This window comes from Lonchura striata, chromosome 27 (assembly GCF_050655825.1).
Source record: "Lonchura striata isolate lonStrDom1 chromosome 27, ASM5065582v1, whole genome shotgun sequence".
Classification (NCBI taxonomy): domain Eukaryota; kingdom Metazoa; phylum Chordata; class Aves; order Passeriformes; family Estrildidae; genus Lonchura; species Lonchura striata.
In genome coordinates, this window is record NC_140729.1 from 2,847,418 (window position 1) to 2,866,373 (window position 18,956).

General features: G+C 44.8%; 2 protein-coding genes across 2 annotated transcripts; both read right to left on the reverse strand.

Moving 5' to 3' along the window:
* Positions 1 to 4,690: 4,690 nt before the first annotated feature.
* On the reverse strand, positions 4,691 to 8,455 carry LOC144247461 (keratin, type I cytoskeletal 19-like). The gene is made up of 8 exons (XM_077788295.2): positions 7,855 to 8,455; positions 6,972 to 7,054; positions 6,621 to 6,777; positions 6,244 to 6,405; positions 5,955 to 6,080; positions 5,636 to 5,862; positions 5,393 to 5,481; positions 4,691 to 4,974 (listed from the first exon to the last, which is right to left on the reverse strand). The coding sequence occupies exons 1-8, from the start codon at positions 8,314 to 8,316 to the stop codon at positions 4,955 to 4,957; spliced, it is 1,326 nt and encodes a 441-aa protein (XP_077644421.2). The 5' UTR covers positions 8,317 to 8,455; the 3' UTR covers positions 4,691 to 4,954.
* Positions 8,456 to 11,299: 2,844 nt separating this feature from the next.
* Positions 11,300 to 17,154, reverse strand: LOC110471894 (keratin, type I cytoskeletal 17). The gene is made up of 8 exons (XM_021532948.4): positions 16,334 to 17,154; positions 15,470 to 15,552; positions 14,865 to 15,021; positions 14,105 to 14,266; positions 13,630 to 13,755; positions 13,191 to 13,417; positions 12,073 to 12,452; positions 11,300 to 11,622 (listed from the first exon to the last, which is right to left on the reverse strand). The coding sequence occupies exons 1-8, from the start codon at positions 17,027 to 17,029 to the stop codon at positions 11,597 to 11,599; spliced, it is 1,857 nt and encodes a 618-aa protein (XP_021388623.4). The 5' UTR covers positions 17,030 to 17,154; the 3' UTR covers positions 11,300 to 11,596.
* Between the last annotated feature and the right edge of the window lie 1,802 nt (positions 17,155 to 18,956).

The window sequence follows — 18,956 nt, forward strand, 5'->3', positions numbered from 1 at the left end:
GAAAGCTTATAGTGGGCACTACTCTCAGAATACTTAGTGGTAAATCACAGTAGAATGACCTTACCATCAGCGATGATATTGTCTATTGTCACCAAACTCTGGTGGTCACTTACAGGAAATCCTCCTGTCTCATGCCCTGGCATGTATGCAGTGATGCCATTTTAAAGTTGTGAGTTTTTAAACATTTTTGTGCGTATTTCCAATGACTCAGAGGTTATCTTAAACTGAAATATGTATGTGAAATCTATATGACTGCATTGGCTCTATCCTGGGAGAGGAAAGAAAGGATTTGGCTTGGCCAGATGAAGGTTGAGATTGTTATCAGCTGGCTCTTGAGGAAGGAGGTACCAGGTCTGTCTGAAATACAGAACAATCCTGTTATCCATGTAGGAAAGAGCACAGTCTGGATTCGAGTGTGTTTGGGCTGGAAACTAAGGGGAGAATTTTTACTATGGGAGGCAGAAGGATTTTGAAGAGTTTCCATTGCAGGAGCTGTGGATGGAAGAGAGAGTTTCAAATTTGATCTCAGTCAAATGATGTTGGGGATTTTATCCTTGTGTAACAGAGGTAGCTGTGATGACCCTCTAGATCCCCCTTACCTTCTGTCTTCTGTCCCTTGGTGCTGCACCACTGCACCATTTTGCTAAGGGCGCAGATTGTGATAAGCCCTTCTTTGGAAAGGAAATTTTACCTTTAAATAACTTTTGGAAAATGTGAATTTTAAACCTGAAAGACAAGGGGCCTCATTATGTGAGGGTTGAACTTTGATGGAAATATATCTGCACTTGAAAGTTATAATTTCCCCATATTTTTTGTTGTTGGTTTCTTCATTTATGCTGTAACTTATACACACCCTGCAGTTGTGGCTCAAACAGGATTTTTTTTCTTAGCCACAGTGATTATGAGATCCATAAAGTTACTAATGTATGTTATGGCTGACTGAAGGATCATGGAAAACCATTCACCCTCTTTCTTGAGACACCACCACCCCCATATCACAGATCCTTTGATCTGCATAATTATGATTGTTGTTTTATTGGTCGCTGTCTAATTACCCACACGTCAGAACCAGGTGCTTTGCATATGTTATTGCGACTGAGTCATCATTATTAAAATTTAAAAATTATTTTCTCACAGGGTGTGATTCCTTAGTCATATTTTCCTCATTAGATTGTTGAAATGCACTTTTATTCTCCTCTATGAGAAGTTTATTGCTGATTGGTGGTAGTGCCAGAGGTGTTGATTTTATATCTCCTTCTCGGCATCATTGCATCACAGCACCTGGCCCAACAATTTCTGACATTTCCCAATGCTGTAATTTCATACTGTCACTAGGTGCCATTTCTCTGTCTCTCTGTTCCTCTCTTCTTTTTTGGATAGGTGAGCTAATCATCCTTACTGCCATAACTGCGTCCCAAACATTTCATCTCTAGACTGTTCTGTAACTTGGGGGCTATTTCCTTGTTTCCATGTGCATTTCTGGCCACTGTCCTGTGGACATGGCTCTTGGCCTGAGTTGGCTGTTGTGAGTGAATTTGGACCCGCTGATTTACTTCACAAGCCAAAAGAGCCAAGACTGTTCAGGAGCCATTACCTTTCACAGTGACAGAAGGAGGTCAGACGTGTCCTGCTGTAGAAGATGTTGAAACTCCTCAGCCATTCAAAGGCACTGTAAGAGCTTCAAAATCACATTTTCCCCTGGTAGACCTTTTGCTCATAGTGCACCCCATGGACCTCTGCAAGTCAGAAGTTTGTTTGAAGTAGGAGTGCTGTAAATCCTTTCCAGTGCTGTTTACTCCCTGGGGAAGTTGGATGCTCCAAATTTGCAGAAGAACCAAAAGCAGCCTGTGGTTTCCACAGAGGCCGTGATGCCATTACTGGATGTATGTCTTCAGTCACACTAGAGGGAGTGGACAATCCTAGATACAATTACTGGTAATTAATTGTTTTACAGTAAATGAGTCAAATGTGGTCTTGGTAAGAAGGGTGCTACTCCCTAGAGTTTCATCAGGGATTCCATTTGAGCATTCCTCATCCGTCATTGTCCCGCAGCATCACTCAACCTGTGCATTTGTTCAGTTCATCCAGAGCTGTAGGATTTCCACAACGCCTCATTCTGTGCTCATCTTTCTCTTATGTCACTCCATGGGGTGGGCTCATAAACTTGCATATGTATAGACCTACAGAAAATCCTATTAAATGTGAGCTACTTTAATTGCGCAGCTGATTTAAATCATTACTCACAGCCCTTCCTACCACTGAAAAAGGACAAATTTAGAGATACTTCCCAAGGGAAATTAAGCTCTTCCAGCAGAGGGATCCTTTCCTGTTCTCTTTCTCTCTACCTGCTGCCATCTGCTCCTGTTATCAATGATGGCCACTAATTGAATTCTATATTCCTCCCTGCCAAAGCCTTTTTTCCCTATCCTGTAGATCTTTTCAGAACACTAAGTAGGTATATGTATGGCTTTTTCTAAGAACACGGATGAGTGAAATGAGCACTGGGAGCAGGCAGTTGTGTCAGAATACCTGATCACAGAAATAGCACAAGTTTTCTGGAGCACCCGCCAGCCTTGGATGGAGGCTGTGTGTCTTGCTGTGCCTTTGGCACACCTGTGGCGTGTGTTGTCCCTAGGACAGGCCTTGGCCCATCCCTTGGTGGGTGTTAGTGCCCCATGGACCATCAGGAATGTGTGGAGGGCATTGTGCTGTCAGCAGCAGGACTCCAGAGTGAGCTGATCGTGCTGTAGAGACTCCTGAGGACTCTTCTCAGTGCTGCTCACTGCACCAAGACCTCACACTCCCAGATCAGCTCAGAAATGGGGACAGACACTGCAGCTCTGGAGTTCGCAGGAGTTCTCTGGGTGAGGACTGCATTTTTGATCATTCTGATGCTTCTCTGTGTTTCTGGAACATTAGAAGGAAGCAAAATAACCTTTCAGTTCTTTACTTATATAAATTAACTGTAATTTAAGGTTCCATAATCTGCCCTCAAAAGAGATGTCTCCTTCAGCTGCTTTGGCTACAGTAAATACAGCTGACACCTGAGTGAGCTCTGGCAGCCTCTAGAGAAAAAAAGTCACGTTTGCATTTGCTTTACATCACTTTCTATACAGTTAAAACCTGAAGTAAGTTTTTATTCATTGCAGATAGGCTTTTATTCACACAAAATCTTGATGCTGGACTGATAAGTCAGTTTTTCAACAGGTGTAGAAAGTGTTCTTTGTGCACTCACTGCAGGCTGCGGTCAGGGTGCTGTGCTGGCACAGCCAAGGCATGCAGTTACTGAGAGAACACCTAAACAAAATCAAACTCTTCTAAGTTGGTTGTGATGGGGAAGTGTTTAATTGCATTACCCTAGGAGATCAATCCTTCAGTCTGAAATGAAATGGGAAATACTAGAAACCAGGTTTAATCAGTGGGGAAGGGACAAACAGGACAAACCTGTAAGTGATACATGGCTGATTTCGTGTATCCGGTGCACAACAGTCAGAGACTGAAAAGGGACTTCACTGTGATCTTCAGAAAGCAAAATGCATCTAAAGGAGCTGCCCTAATTTAGTATTGCTCTCTCATATCTAATTTTGTTGCATATTTTATGTACTTAAGCAGTAAAATATAGAAAATACTTTCAATGAAAGGAATGTGTCTCTCCTTTCTCTTAAGGCAGAGTATCAGCCAGCTGTGTGTACTAACAAAAATCAGGTTCTTGGTATGATATCAGTATTTAAATTGAAATTTCTATCATAAAACACTGGAGTGGTTTTGGTGCATGACACTGAAGGGAACAGATCCATTTTCTTGCTGTCTCTTTCTCCCAACAGAAGTCAGCAATACGTCATTCTCTGTGCAACAAAAGGTGTAGAAATACTTGTGAGGAAGACCCTTCATACTGGAACAACCTCTCCTGAGTCACACCTTCCTTCCCACAGTACTCTGGCTGTGATGAGGTCGATGGACTCAGATAACTCACAGTCGTACCATTGGGCACAGTTTAGTAAATTAACAGTTAATCTCTGATAGTTACCCATCATTTCCTTATTTATTTTCTTTCTTTCTTTCTTTCTTTCTTTCTTTCTTTCTTTCTTTCTTTCTTTCTTTCTTTCTTTCTTTCTTTCTTTCTTTCTTTCTTTCTTTCTTTCTTTCTTTCTTTCTTTCTTTCTTTCTTTCTTTCTTTCTTCTTTCTTTCTTTCTTTCTTTCTTTCTTTCTTTCTTTCTTTCTTTCTTTCTTTCTTTCTTTCTTTCTTTCTCCTTTCACTCACATGATTCATTCTCTTTAGTACAAGTGGCAAGGCAAGGGGCCAGAAAGCAATCCCTTTGTGACCATTAAAAAACAAAATGGTAAATGGTTTTTAATGTCTCAGGAAGGAGAAAAACTGTGTCAAGAACTGACAACAAGATTTCTGTTTTCAACCTTATACCTCTTGCTTGTGAAGAGAGAGTTCTGCCAGCCTGAGCTGGCAGTTCCCCTAGGCAGAGGCTGGCTGTTGTCTCACGTCACACAGCCATGGTCACAATTCCTGATATTTCTTTTCACTCAGTGGTTCTATCCCAGCACTGTGTCCATTCTCCTGGTGCAAGATGGACTGTCCTGAGATCATGTACCCCATACAACCGCACAGCCCGTGTTTGGCGGATGATCTGGATAAGTACCCACGTGAGGTTGGTTAAATTTATTTTCTCAGACATGTTGTGATTTGAATTGCAGACATAAAGGTTTATTAGAGCAGAGTTACCAGCAGAGTGTGAGCCCTTAACAAAGAATGAATTGCCAAAGACAAGTTGAGTAAGCCAAGCATTGCAGGGAGGAGGAGGGGGTGCTGGGGCAGGTGACCAGGCTCATCTTCCAAACCCTTCCCGCTGCCCCGGCCGTGCTGCAGAAGTTCTCGGGTGTCTCTCGCCGCCCATGGTCGGTGCATCTCAGCTGGACGCTGCCAGGGTCTCTCCTGCTGCTTTAGCACACTCTTGACTGCCCTGTGTGAGCACAGAGCAAATCACTGCCTTAGGGGAAGTCTGAGCATTCCTGCTGAGTGAAATTCTTACACCTCACAGTGTTAGCAGCAGAGGCACAGAGGCTCCATGCCCAGCAGCATCCTGAGCGATTTCTCAGAACTGTATTTTTTTATTGTTACAGTAACCAAAGAAGTATTTCCCATCCCATAAAGTCTATAAACTGTATTTTATATTTAGGCAGAGGGAAGAGCAACACTTGCTGTATTTTAACCCCTGATTCTGCTGCAACAGAGAAATGAGGTTTTTCACTCCTGGGCAAATGGATCTTGGAATCTTTCCCAACCCAAACTAAAAAAACTTTTTTCTGACCAAATAAATTGCAGACATTGGGGCAGATGTAACCCACTAAAAATAGCATGCCTACAAAGTGTTGACTTACCTGATATGTCTCCACACTGAGAATGAGAGTAGGAAGCAGAATATGACTGGGAGGATTTTCCACCTCCTTGGAAAGCTCCTTGGGAGGAACTGTAAAAAAAAAAAAAAATTCATCAAAACCTACTAACATTGGATATTCAGTTGAAAGATATGATGATGTAGCCTCAGGGACAAGGGGTCTCTACGGGTAAATAAGTACATGAGGATTTCTTTTTACTCCCTTGCTATAATATGAAATACATACACAAGATCCTGCTGCCCCTCCTGCAGCAGCGCCCGGTACTGCTGGATCTCCTGCTCCAGGCGGGTTTTTATACCCAGGAGCATCTTGTACTCCTGGCTCTGACCCTCCATCTCACAGCGGATGCTGGCCAGCTCCTCCTCGATGCAGTTGATCTGTGTCTGGATTTGTTGCAGCAGGCAGCTGTAGCGAGACTCGGTTTCTGCCAGGGAGTTTTCCAGAGAGGTTTTCTGGAAAGACAAATCCAGGAGTTGAGGAGCAGAGTTCTACGGCTCCCTGCCCGTGCCAAGGAGGGAAGGGCCCGCAGATCCTGCCCACGTACCGTGCTGAGCTGTGCCTGCAGTTCGATCTCCAGGTTCTGCATCTCGCGCCTCAGCTCGGTGAGCTGGTGGCTGCTTGTCTGGATGTCCTGGCTGCTGGAAGTGACCTGCTGGTTGACTTCTTGGATCTGCAGAGTCAAACCCCAGAGACACTTTCTGAGCCCCAAGAGAGCAGATTTGCTGAATGGGAGCTCACATCTCCAGGGAGCCTCTCCCTTTCAGCCAGTCCCAGTACCAGGGTGTCTGGGCTGTGCCACCAAAGGAGACTCCAGTCTGGGCATTGCTACATACCTTGACCTCATACCACTGCTCTACCTCCCTGCGGTTCTTCTCAATGATCTGCTCATATTCATCTCTCAGGTCATTCAGGATCTTTGTCAAGTCTTGTCCAGGAGCAGCATTGACCTCCACGCTCACATCGCCACCAGTCTGGGACTGGAGCTGCCTCATTTCCTGCAGGGAGTCCAGAGAGGGATACAAGAGCACACACAGGTCATTTGTTGTGCTGGGGACTGTGGGCAAAGCTCTACCAAGGAACAGAGGAATGACAATCCATGGCATAATGAGAAATTCACTTGATGTGTGATGGTGGGAGCCATGAATAATCAACGGATTGTGTATTTGGCTGTGCATTAGATTGTATATAATTGGATATAATTGGATCATACCTCTTCATGGTTTCTCTTGAGAGCAATCAGCTCATCCTTCAAGGACTCCAGCTCGGATTCCAATGAAGATCTAACCAGAGTCAGGTCATCCATGAGATTTCTCAGGCCATTGATGTCACTCTCCACAGTCTGACGGATGACCAGCTCATTCTCATACCTGTGTCACACACATAGAGACAGAAAAATGGGGAAATGAGATGCTGACAGTCAGTAGCACACATCCTTTTAAGATCAGTATTCCAGTAAAATAGGATGACTCAGTAATACCACCCAGGGCAGTCCTCCCTTGTCTTCTTAGATGATGATGAGAGGGATTTGACAGACATGCAAGGTTCACAGAGAGCTACTCACTTCATTCTGAAGTCATCGGCAGTCATCTTGCTGTTATCTATGTCCAGAAGCATTTTGTTATTGTCCACAGTGGCAGAAATAATCTGCAAAAGGTGAAGGTGGAGAGGAGTCATTCTGTGATCTAGATTTCTAGGACAAGCAGAAAGAAGGTTCTAAGCTTTGGTAGGGTGTTAGTGAGGGACTTAGAATTGTTTCTTGCAGTAATGCTGGGGCCATATGGGAGGGTAACGATTCAGATTTACTTTTCAGGGAAGCTTGTCCTATCACAGACCATCCTGCCAAAGCCATGATGTTCCTCTTCTCAAGTTAGGGACTGACCCCATGAGCCCTAAAGAGTGTTTGCAGCCATTTCTATATAAAGTGCTTCTTCATGGTGTCTGTTTAATCTGGGTTTTTTTGGTATTGTGAGACCTCATTGTAATGGAAGACCTCAGTCCTTCCACCTGGTGTCTGTAGGAGTGCAAAGGGACAAAGGGAGCTCAGATCTGCCATCCAGGTGCTTTGGCTTTGCACTCCATCCAGCTGATGTGGCTGGGAGCAGAGGGAAGCACTGCAAACCTCACACGTCTGGTTTGGAGCCACCCGCACAAGGTGGGATGAACATTGCGTGAGCCAGCGTGTCTGTGGCTGGTGGAGCTCCTGGTGCCTCGGGCTGTGCCCTGGTGCCTGTGGGCTGCTGTGAGGGTTTGCTCAGCCCGGGGACGGGAGGTGCAGCTCAGCAGGTTTGTGCCTGCGGTACCAGCAGCAGCACGGCCGCCCGCGGGTGGTAGAGCCCAGTGCTGGGGACAGAGGGAGGAGGAAGAAGCCAAGAGGAAAGAAGAAGAAGCAAAGAGGAGAGAGGAGCATGTGGGAGACGGAGCCCCGTGTGCCGGGATGATCCTACCTGATTTTGGAGTTGTTCGATGGTCTGGTAGTAGGAGCTGTAGTCCTTGGAAACGCTGGGAGCTTGTTTCCTGTACCACTCGCGGATGTGGTGCTCAAGCTGAGCGTTCTCTTCCTCCAGCCTTCGCACCTTGTCCAGGTAAGAGGCCAGGCGGTCGTTGAGGTTCTGCATGGTGACCTTCTCGTTGCCGCTGAGCAGCAGGTCCCCGCCAGGGCCGCAGATCCCCGCGAAGCCCCCGCCGAAGCCGCCGGCAAGGCTGCCCATGCTCAGGCCGCCCATGCTCAGGCCTCCCCCGTAGCCCCCGCAGGCTGCCCCGCCGTAGCTGCCGCCGCCGATGACGGAGGAGGCGTAGCGCCGGCAGGACACGGAGGAGCTGCGGCCGCTGCCGCCGCCGCAGGCGCCTCCACCTCCTCCTCCGCTCCTGTACGAGGTGCTGGATGTTCTCTTGATGCTGCAGCTCATGGTGAAGGGATCAGATCTTCAGCCCCAGATGCAAAGCTCTGCGCAGCGAGGTGCAGGAAATCAAAGTGCAGCAGGCCGTCCTTGCTGGTGGCTATTTATACCTGCCCAGGTGGGTGTCACCTGCCAGGCAGTCCAGCTTCCCATGGGGTTTGCCAGCCATAGTGCTCATGCCAAAAATGATGTGCTAAGGGGAATTTTGTCTGAGGTAAGTAAAATGCATTATCCTTCAGTGCAAATATGTCTTAGTTGATTCACACCTAGCTGCACTATAATTTTATGTGGGTGGCTCCTTGTTGGATATTTTGCTGAACAATGTTGTATCCCTCAGTTTCTGTTAATCTGGCAATACCTCACTGGTAACGGCAGCTAATGAAGTTTCTGGTTCATTGTCTGTGTCCATAATCTTTTATGATTTGAAACTCAGTAGCTCAGCCTTAGCCCTCTACCCGAGATCACAGACATGATTCATAACACCAGCAGCCTCCAAGGGACTCTTCATTCATTGATTTATTTCAAATTACATCAGCTTCAAACAAATCTACTTTAATGCACCAAAATGAAAATTTTTAAGACTGCATTCCCATGTCTGTTACAGAAGAAAACTTGACTCTGAATTTTTCACTCTGTTGAATAAGGTCCTGCTGGCATTCAGCTTTCTCTGAATATGCAGCATGTGGATCACAGTCTTTTTTCTTTTTGAGGAAAACTCTGTGTAACAGCCACAAAAGTAGCATTGTGCAAGGGAAAAGATATTAAATCTTTTCCTGTCAAAGAGCTCAAAATTTTATTGTAACAGTTTTAAATGGACTCAGAGGAAATTGAGAGGAGAAATATTTTACTTTGCATATTTTCATCACTGTATTTAAATAGTAATTTTTCAGAATACATACTTGAATTATATAATATGATGAAAAAATAAGTTTTATTAAAACAGCCAAAGATTAGATCTGAAAAAATATCATCATTACCTGAGCTCATTTCAGTGAAGGGTGTTTTGCAACCACAACAGAATACCTTGCACCACCCAACAGAGAATGAGAAATACTTGTGTACTTTTTTCCACTGCCCATGCAATAGGGAATGGCACTGAGCTGCTTTTTCCATCTTTACTAATCAAGCTCCTGTGAAACTGCGAAAAGCCTTGAACATAAACAAATTTTCAGATTTCCAGCTGTGCATTAAATATCAGCATTGCAGCTCCTATGGAAGAGTCATTGGGCTGTGCAAAGAAAGCACAAGGAGCTGCTGGTTCCTACTGTGAATTGCCACCTCAAAATCAACTTATCCACGGAGAGGGAGGATGGCTTCAACCTAGAGGTGTTTGAGGAAAAGGTTCCGTATTACACTCCTCTCTCTGGCTGTAGTTATGCAGTTCTGCTCACCCTGGTAGCTCTGTTAACCCAAGGTGCTGCCACCATCGCTGAGGGACCCTGCCCTGGCTGGCACTGGGGCTGTCCTGGGCTGGCACTGGCTCCACTGGACACTGGGAAACTTCTGGCAGCTTCTCACAGAAATCCCCCTGTATCTCCTGCTACCCAAACCTTGCCACACAAACCCAATTCTGTGTCTTATGGATGTAAAATTATCTTGGAAATCTTTCCTTCCTTCCTTTCACCTCGGTCTCTCAGTAGCTGCTGCCTTCATTCTGTTTTAACCCCTTCTGGACTTCACTGTATGGTGTGTAGCACTTAGTGCCTGTTGGGCAGCAAAGTAATTAGGAGTCAGAGAAATAAATATTCTTCCAAGGTTAGTTTAAAGCATTTACTGACATCAGTGGAGATCCCTGTCCCTCTCCCTGCACCTGTAGGAGGTGACAATGCAATTCCCTCCCTTAGAGGGCTCTGGAATACCCACAGTTCTTAATCCTCACACCATTTATCATGAACACCGTGTCTCTTTCTGGATGGTGTGTGTAGTAGAAGTTTCTAAACCTAAATCAAAGAAGGAGAAATAAGCATTAGTAGAATCTCACTGTTCCTGTTCCATGTCCTTGGCAACATTTATGCAGCACAAACTCTGTTTAACAAGCCTGCAAAGGCTCATCCATGCCAGCACAATGCCAGCACACTTCAGCTTGGCGTAAGTGAAGTGTTTCTGTTTCCCTGAATGGTTTCCAAGTGCTGAGATGGCAGTGTGATGTGTATTTCTGGAAATCAATTTTGTGTCTGTTCTCTCAATCTGTACTTACATGCATCTGTTGTGTTACTCAGCAGTGCTGCTCCTCTTTTGTGGAACTCACATTTTGTTTCTCTCAACTCAACCCCAGAGGCTCCTCCCTTGTGTGCAGCCCTGCACCTGCAGCTCAGCCTGCAAGGTTGTGTGTAGGTGTGGTGTACCCTCCCCTTGGGCAGCCTCACTGGAATTTTGGCCCCTCAGTTGCTGGGATACATTGGTAGCTATATACAGAAGTGAACATTCCAGGCCCTTTTACATGTACTAAATTTCTCAGAGATTGAAGGCAATTGCTGTCAATATTAACATTTTATGGAAATTAACTTTGTAAAGTTCCTGTAAACAATATTTCCCTTTCACTTCTTATAATTTCAAAACAAGATCCCTTATCTGTGTGTTTCCAGGTTAAACCAAGGAGTACCCATCGAGGTTTTGTGAACTGAAACACTAATTTCATTTTACAACCACAGCTCTGTAATCATTAGTGTTCCTTTGTGGACACTCACGTGCTGCCAGCACCATTAGAGTCACTGAGCACTGAGGTTCTGCAGTCCCTTTAAGGCTGATATTCATCTGTTTGGTCTCAGAACTCAGCTCCTGGGAATATCTGACACATTATAAAAAAACAAAGGCACAGCCAAAGAAGATTCTGATCTGCCCCTACTGTTCAGAAATTGTGTTTTCTCTCTAAATTTTGTTATCAGCTACTGGAGTGTATCATCAACCTCTCTATCTGGAGGTGTGTCTTGGCATGACTTCATGTTTTCTAAGTGTTTACACCTACAGAAGGAAAGAAAAACTCCATACAAGATTCTAGTTGCATCAGACAGAAATTAAATTTTATTAGAGACATTTTCCTGATTCAGAGCAACCTGAGTACCAAACAGGTTGGATCTGTAAAGCAGCAGTTTGAGTGCCAATGACCAAAGCTGCAGAGTTTTGTGGGCAGAAGCAGCACAGAGCATGCAGGGCAGGGGGAGAGGTGACATCTGCAACTCCCAGGAACTGTTCAGAGCATCACATTTCCTTGGGAGTGTGGGGAATGCAGTGGATTTGGGCCAGTTTCCTTTTGGAAGGTCTTGTGCTAGAGGATCCTTGATGTAAATTCTTAGTCAAAAGATTTTCTTCCATATCCTGTTTAGAGACAAAACAAGTACAAACTTCATCAGTCCTGGCACTGCATGTCTGACATACCAGTATCCCTCAGACACTGGGATTATGTGGGAGTGGCTATAAGAATTCCAAAAGCAAAAAGGAAAACTCCTGCATGGCACCAAGGCTGCAGGATTTATGAGATTCTGCAAAGAATGAGACAGATGAAAAAACCAGCTGAGGGTAAACTACAAAATCAGCTGATATCACCTACAAAATGGAATAGAAATGGACTGTGTGGTCTGGAAGTGGAGTTGATCCTTTGCACACAAAGAGGAAAGAATTGTTAGTAACAGTAAATCTAATACTTCCCAGAAGTTTTCGTTTATCTTCAGTATTGTTTGCCTCTGGAAGAGTATTTTGGTATAAATTAATGCATAAATTAGTCAGGATGTGACTGAGAGAGGAGTATGTCCATACCACAGTTCTCACCTTGGCTCTCGCTGCCACCCCTGCAGGACTGGGACTGGGAAGATGAAGAGTAGGAGTGGGAACTGCTGACGCCTCCTGAGGTTCTTCCTCCTCCTCCTCCTCCTCCAATGCATCCACCACCGCTTCCTCCTCCCATTCCTCCACTTCCTCCTCCCATTCCTCCACTTCCTCCTCCCATTCCTCCTCCACTACTTCCTCCTCCTATTCCTCCTCCACAACTTCCTCCTCCCATTCCTCCTCCCATTCCGCTGCCACCACCTCCATATCCACCACTCATGCCACCACCTCCTCCTCTTCCTCCTCCAGAATAACCACCACCTCCAATTCTACCACCTCCCATGCCTCCTCCCATGCCTCCTCCTATTCCTCCTGCTGGGATTCTGCAAAGAGAGAGAAAGAAGGGGAAAAAAAGTTAATCAATAGAACTTTGCCATCTGAAGGCCACTGAGCTACAGCTGCTGCCCAGGAGCCAGCACCTCTCTGGGCCATGCTGCTGGTTAGAACCCAGCACTGCACAGCAAAACAACTGAGGCAGTGCCAGAAATTATCCCCTCTTTCAACTTCAACGTCAATGCAAGAGCTTTTGGTTTTCCCACATTCTGCCTAGGGATTCCTTGCAATATTTAGCACATACATCAGTGTCTGGCTCAAAATCAGAAAGAAGAGATTAAAACTTTAGCTGCTGTTTCAGGCACCATTTCCAAGAATAAGCTGGCACTCTGCATAAGTGAGGCTGAAGTAGCTTGAACTTTCAGAAACTTTTATAAAGGTTTGGAAAACTTTGGTCAGTTTGGTTTTTTTGTTTGCCTTTTTATTTTTGCTTACAGTCTTTTCCTGCCTTTTCAGTTCCTGGCTTTCCTGGAACCAGGCTTTCTTACATGGGTTTCCTTGTCCAGCCCCAAACTGGTAGTTCAGAATTTCCGCATTAATTTTTCTTCACATGAGCTACATTCTGAACAGAATGAAGTATCTCACACTTGGGAGGCAATCAGCCAAGACAGCCGCATCAGCCTCATTTCAATACAAAAGCTGTTTTGCAAATCTCAACCGTTAAATTTTCTGCCGGTGACTGACCAGCAGCTGGGTGTCACACAGTGCTGTGTTCTGTCAATACGTACACAAGGTCCTGCTGCCCCTCCTCCAGCAGTGCCCGGTACTGCTGGATCTCCTGCTCCAGGCGGGTCTTGATGCCCAGGAGCATCTTGTACTCCTCGTTCTGGCTCTCCATCTCACAGCGGATGCTGGCCAGCTCCTCCTCCAAGGGCCCGATCATGGCCTGGATCTGCTGCAGCTGCATGTTGTAACGACGTTCTGTGTCTTCCAGGTTGGATTGCAGAGAGTCTATCTGCAAAAGGAAAACAAAATGCAGTGTTTATGGAACTGTGGTGATTTTAATTTATTTTTGTGAGGGAACAGGGGATCTTCACAAATCCTCAGAAAAAAGTATCATTGAAGGTAAGTAATCCAATATCCCATTCTCTTTGGATGGATTACTTGCTGGCTGTGCCTCTTCTCACATATAGATTGTGTCATGGTGAAGCAAATGCCTTTCCTTACCATGCTGATCTGTGACTGCAGCTCAATTTCCAGACTCTGATATTCACGCCTCAGCTCAGAGATCTGCTGGTTGCTTGATTGTATCTCCTGGCCACTGGAGTGGACTTGTTGATTAACTTCTTCCATCTGAAAAATTAATATCCAAAAATTGAGGCATTTTTTTATAACTAGAAAACATTGTGGGTTTATCATAAAAGCATCAGGAAATCGATTAATAATAATAAAGATGCCATTCAGACTGTTTATTTCCCACAAGCCACTCTGCCAACACCCTGGTAATTCACTGACTGCTGGAACACAGAGACTCTACCTGTTTTACGACATAACTGATATTCCAGGACCGACCTGTTGTAGAAAACTGCCTAAAGTAATTAATTGTCCCTTAAATAACAAATGATAAATTGCCTTTCATGAGCTGTAAATAGGTCCAGTACTTTGTGAAGGATTTAATTACCAAAGCTTGCATGTGCTTTACCTTGGTTTCATACCAGCTTTCCACCTCCTTCCGGTTGTTCTCAATGAGCCTCTCGTACTCGCAGCGCATTTCATTCAATTTTTCCATTAAGTTAATGCCAGGAGTAGCATTGACCTCCACATTGACATCTCCACCAGACTGGCCTTGCAGTCCTCTCATTTCCTGAAAAAATATCACAAAAACCCCATGAGGTTCTCAAAGGGTGAAGGTAAGGAGGAATGGCATCAGTTCAAATAAAGGGCAGGAAAAGTACATGGATCCTCACAGAGCTCCAGACTCCAGCAAAAGGACCTTGCCTGCCCTTGCCATGGAACAATTCTGATATTCCTGAGGCTCCAGTGCTCACAGCCAGGCACTGCATGCAGGCATTGCCTTCACAGGGTTATAAGGAATTCTATGCAGTGTACTCTTTGTGAGAATCTTTTCTTCTCACTGAGAAATGTCACTGAAGAGAGTAAAAATGTTTTCTTTTGACTGCTCCGTACAGTCTATCCAATTTTCCTTCCATGAGTTCAGCAAGCAAACTGTAGTTGGTACTGAAAGCCATTCATCCCTCTGGTCTCCCATGCTCCTGGTGTCTCATGACACCAGCTGTGGACAGCTATGGCCTCTACACATTCCTCAACATCAAAGCTGCCTTGTGTCAAGTTGGATGATCAAAACCAGTAGCCAAAACCTGGTTGCTGCTGGTGGAAAAAGTGAGGGGAAATTCTTTTGAGTGTTGTGTTGCCTTTAATTATTGAAATGTGAAGAAACTTACCTCCTCATGGTTCTTCTTCAGGAAGATCAGTTCCTCTTTCAGGGACTCAAACTGTGTCTCCAAGTCAGATCTGGACAGAGTCAGTTGATCTAAAAGTGGGCGTAATCCATTGATATCACTTGCCACACTCTGGTGCAGGGTGTATTCAGTCTCATACCTGAATGACAGACAAGAAAGAGAGTAAAAGTGCTGCCAGACCTCTTTGTTTGGTGTCTCAGTTATGGACAGTTCCTATCTTACATCTCTGGTCAGTTCTTAGAAGAAAGGACCCCATTCTCTTTCTGTCTTCAATGCTGTGTTTGATTTCAGTATAGTTTCTCTCTGTGAGATTTATACCATGAGGATTATGCTTAGAAATCTACATGCAAGGATGGAGAAACTTAGAATGGAGTCCCTTAAATGTATCTCTTTAATAACTTGTCTGGAGAAAAATAATAATGAAAACCCAAAGCAATCCTTCTCAGAATGCTCTTCCCAGAAATTCTCTATTCTGTGATTGTAGCTAAAAGTCTCCAGCTTCTACAAAGATTAATTTGTAATGGAAACTCATTGATAAAGGGATAAAGGGAGGCAAAGTGGATGGAGCCAGGAAGGGAGTGACTCACTTCAGTCTGAAGTCATCCACAGTCATTCTGGTGTTGTCCATGTCAAGAAGCATCCTGTTAAGGTCCACATTGGCACCAACAATCTGAAAGGGAGAGGGCAGGTGTTATTCAGTCATCTTTTCAGTCCGACAACAGAGACAAGCAACACCTATGCACAAACACCTTGCACAAGGGCTTTATGGCAATGTCAAGCCTTCAAGCCTAACTAGAACTGCAGGAGCTATTGAGAGAGATGGGATGATTGCTTCCAGATAAAAGAAAGTACCTTTATTGTTAATTTTGATTAACAAATATCCATTAAAAATACCATGTTGGAAAGAATAACCAAATTAACTCCTCATATTCAAAGAAGAACAAACAAACAAACAAAACCCCCGACCGAACCAGCAAAAAATAGTGGGAAAACAGAATTTCTATTACTTTTGAGAACAACCACGTTCACACAAGAGATACATGACTATTAAATGGCTGAGGGCTGGAATGAGGCTAGCTTCACATGCTGGCTCATCCTGTATATTCACAAAAACAATCCAATGAATATGGCAATAAGAGCACGACGCAAGCAAGGATTAAGCCTGCTGTTCAAGAGTGAAGAACGAGCGAGCAGCAGCCCAGCGCTGCAGGGAGCATTGCACAGGCCATGTGATGGAACACTGGTGCTGATCTGCCACTGCACCCAGCAATGCTTCCTGCACCAAATACACTTGTGGCAGAACACGTGGACAGCAGCTGGTCCCCACGCCACTCTGCTTCCTGGCTAAACCACAGGAAGGGGAATATCACCCCAAACGGGAGCCTTGTGCTACATGGGGAAAGCGCCATTCCAATAGGAACCTGTTCCAATTTAGTCAAAGTGCATCATACCTGGTTTTGCAGCTCTTCAATTGTCCTGTAATATTGGCTGTAATCCTTGCCCTGAGAGGGAGCTTGATTTTTGTACCACTCCCTGATCAGATGCTCAAGTTGGGAATTTTCTTCCTCCAAGCGTCGCACTTTATCCATGTACGACGCCAGGCGATCATTGAGGTTCTGCATGGTCAACTTCTCATTTGTGGAGAGCAAGCCAGAATCCTCCCCAAAGCCCATGCCACCAAAACTGCCTCCGCCATAGCTGCCACCACCACCAAAGCCACCGCTACCCCCAAAGCCACTAAATCCACCTCCACTGTATCCACCACCTCCATAACCACCTCCCATTCCCCCAAATCCACCTCCTCCTGATCCAAGTCCTCCTCCCATACTTCCACAGCTCATTCCTCCTCCATAACTGCCACCACTCATTCTCCCCCCATAGCTACCGCGGCTGATCCTGCCACAGCTGCCACTGCTAAAGCCTCCTCCATAGCTGCTCCTGGAGCCTCCTCCACCAAAGCTTCTCCCAGAAAAGCCCCCGCTGCCTCCAGAAGAGGTGTATCTTCTCGAGGACATGGAGGAGTATCCTCCAGACCTACCCCCTCCACCACCTCCACCACTGCATCTTCCACCACCACCTCCTCCTCCTCCTCCTCCTCCACTGCTAATTCTAATGGTACTGGTCGAAGATTTGGTGCCACAGCTCATGGTGACAGCAGGCAAGAGTCAAACCACAACCCCAAATTTAGCTGCACAGCCTGATAAGCTTCAGGACTGCAAATGTTCATTCCCAGCTCTCTCTATTTATACATTTGACACTGGGTGTCACCACCAGGGTGTTTCCTTCTCCCAGGGCATTTACCAAACTTCTTGTTTGTGCCAAGAATAATTTGCTGAACAGTATTTTTGTGCAGCTATCTCAGGCAATCCAGCCCACATATGGATTGAGGCTTGTTAAGGTTGAACATCTCACTTCTTTTGGGTGACATTCTTTTCATTCAGTGCTTTCTGGAGTAGGTACTTTCTCTGCTAAGGCTTTGTAGCTGCTATTGCTAAAGACTGCTTGTTCTCTTTTGCTCTTTCCAACTTTGTGCATTTCAGATTTTCTACACAACTTATGTTCCTTTTCTCACCATACATACTAGTGCAAGAGTTTTATTAATAGGATTGTGTGACTTGTCTGTAAAGATTGTACTTGTGTATCCCTGCCAGCACTTAGAGAACATCTTATTAAATATGAGCAGGCTATTTCAAGCAATGCAGAAGGATTCTTGTTTAAAAATCAAAATCCCTCCTTTGTGAAGAAAGCGCTAGGGCAGCACACAACCGGACAAGTCCTAGAATTCAAAAAGAAAAATCATAGTGAACTTTTTCCAACAAAGCACTGTTGATCTTAAATAGAAGGAAGATCAAGGAAGTGTTAATTATATTATAAAGTCAATTGTATCCTAATTAGAAGTTGTTTTATTTCAGACAATGATTTAAAAACTAGTGTGTGGGAAGACTTTTTATCATTTAATATAAAGCAGCTCAGTCTCTCTATTGTTAATGTGTCATATATTGTAGGTGATAATTATATCTACTCTTCTTAAAGCAAAGATCCTTGAGATTAAAATAGCATCCTGAGAGAAAAGCTGAAAGACTTTTTACACAAATCAGTAGAAATCAGGCTGTTAAGGCCACAAAAGAAATGACCCCAGACTTCAGTGTTGCCCTGATCCCCAGAAGCTGACCCTGGATGGAAGGGTTTCCATCCTCACTGGCTAGGCTGGATGCCAGAGCCGAGTGTCTGAAGGCAGATGTGCAAATACCAGCACAACACCAACATTTGTGTCTTGCTATAGATGGACCCTAACTGTCCCCAGTTTGCCCAGGAGAATGTGCACAGTTTCCCAGTGACAGTTGTATTCTCCCTGAAATGTCTTCATCGCCTGCCCTCCTCTCTGTGGGGTTATGGAGCCTTTAATGACTGTAGGCAGTTATGAAATGTAGCAATCTCCCCTAAACCTCGGGTGCAGGAGCAGAGGGCTCTCCTGAGGAACAGCCATTTGTGCTTTGCTGTCCTTCTCCCAGCCAAAACCTCTTGGAGATGACAATGCAGCACAATCCTTGCCTTCCAAAGGCTGCCTTGGTGGACTCTTGATTGTAAATTCAGGATTATTTACCATTTACCACTTTGTCCTGGCCTTTGTGCCATGTCTGCACCATCATTGCTCTATTGCAGCTTATGCAATTGCTTTCAAAACGTCCCGATTTTATCTTGCCATTTGATCTCTCAATGGCTGAAAGATGATGAAAGATTCTGAGCAGTTTGGTGATGGAATAATCTCTCCCGATTCTCAGCTGTAGGCTGGTAGTGACACTGCAGCAGCATAAACAGTTTCTGGGCTTTAGCACAGTCTGTTATTGGTGCAGAAAGAAGGAGTTTGCTATAGGCAAAATGGTTTTTCTTCTTTTGTGCTGTTTTGCCTCTGGGTCTGGGTAATGCTGCTTTGCTCAGTGGGACCCTTTGTCACAAACTCTGCTGTGGTGAGTAAAATTGATTATCATGTTCAAATTCCCATCAGTGATTCCAGGGATATTCCTTAGACATGCTTTTCATAGTCAAGATAGAAGATCTGTGGGTTTGTTAGTG

Bases quoted from the DNA above. Each gene is read 5' to 3' on its own strand.
- LOC144247461 (XM_077788295.2), bottom strand. From the start codon at position 8,316: ATGAGCTGCAGCATCAAGAGAACATCCAGCACCTCGTACAGGAGCGGA. The intron at 6,778-6,971 runs GTGAGTAGCTCT...TGTGTGACACAG, and splicing joins GCCGATGACTTCAGAATGAA to GTATGAGAATGAGCTGGTCA. The intron at 6,081-6,243 runs GTATGTAGCAAT...TTGACTCTGCAG, and splicing joins AGCAGTGGTATGAGGTCAAG to ATCCAAGAAGTCAACCAGCA.
- LOC110471894 (XM_021532948.4), bottom strand. From the start codon at position 17,029: ATGAGCTGTGGCACCAAATCTTCGACCAGTACCATTAGAATTAGCAGT. The intron at 15,553-16,333 runs GTATGATGCACT...TCTCCCTTTCAG, and splicing joins TTGAAGAGCTGCAAAACCAG to ATTGTTGGTGCCAATGTGGA. The intron at 11,623-12,072 runs GTGAGAACTGTG...GTCTCTAAACAG, and splicing joins GGGTGGCAGCGAGAGCCAAG to GATATGGAAGAAAATCTTTT.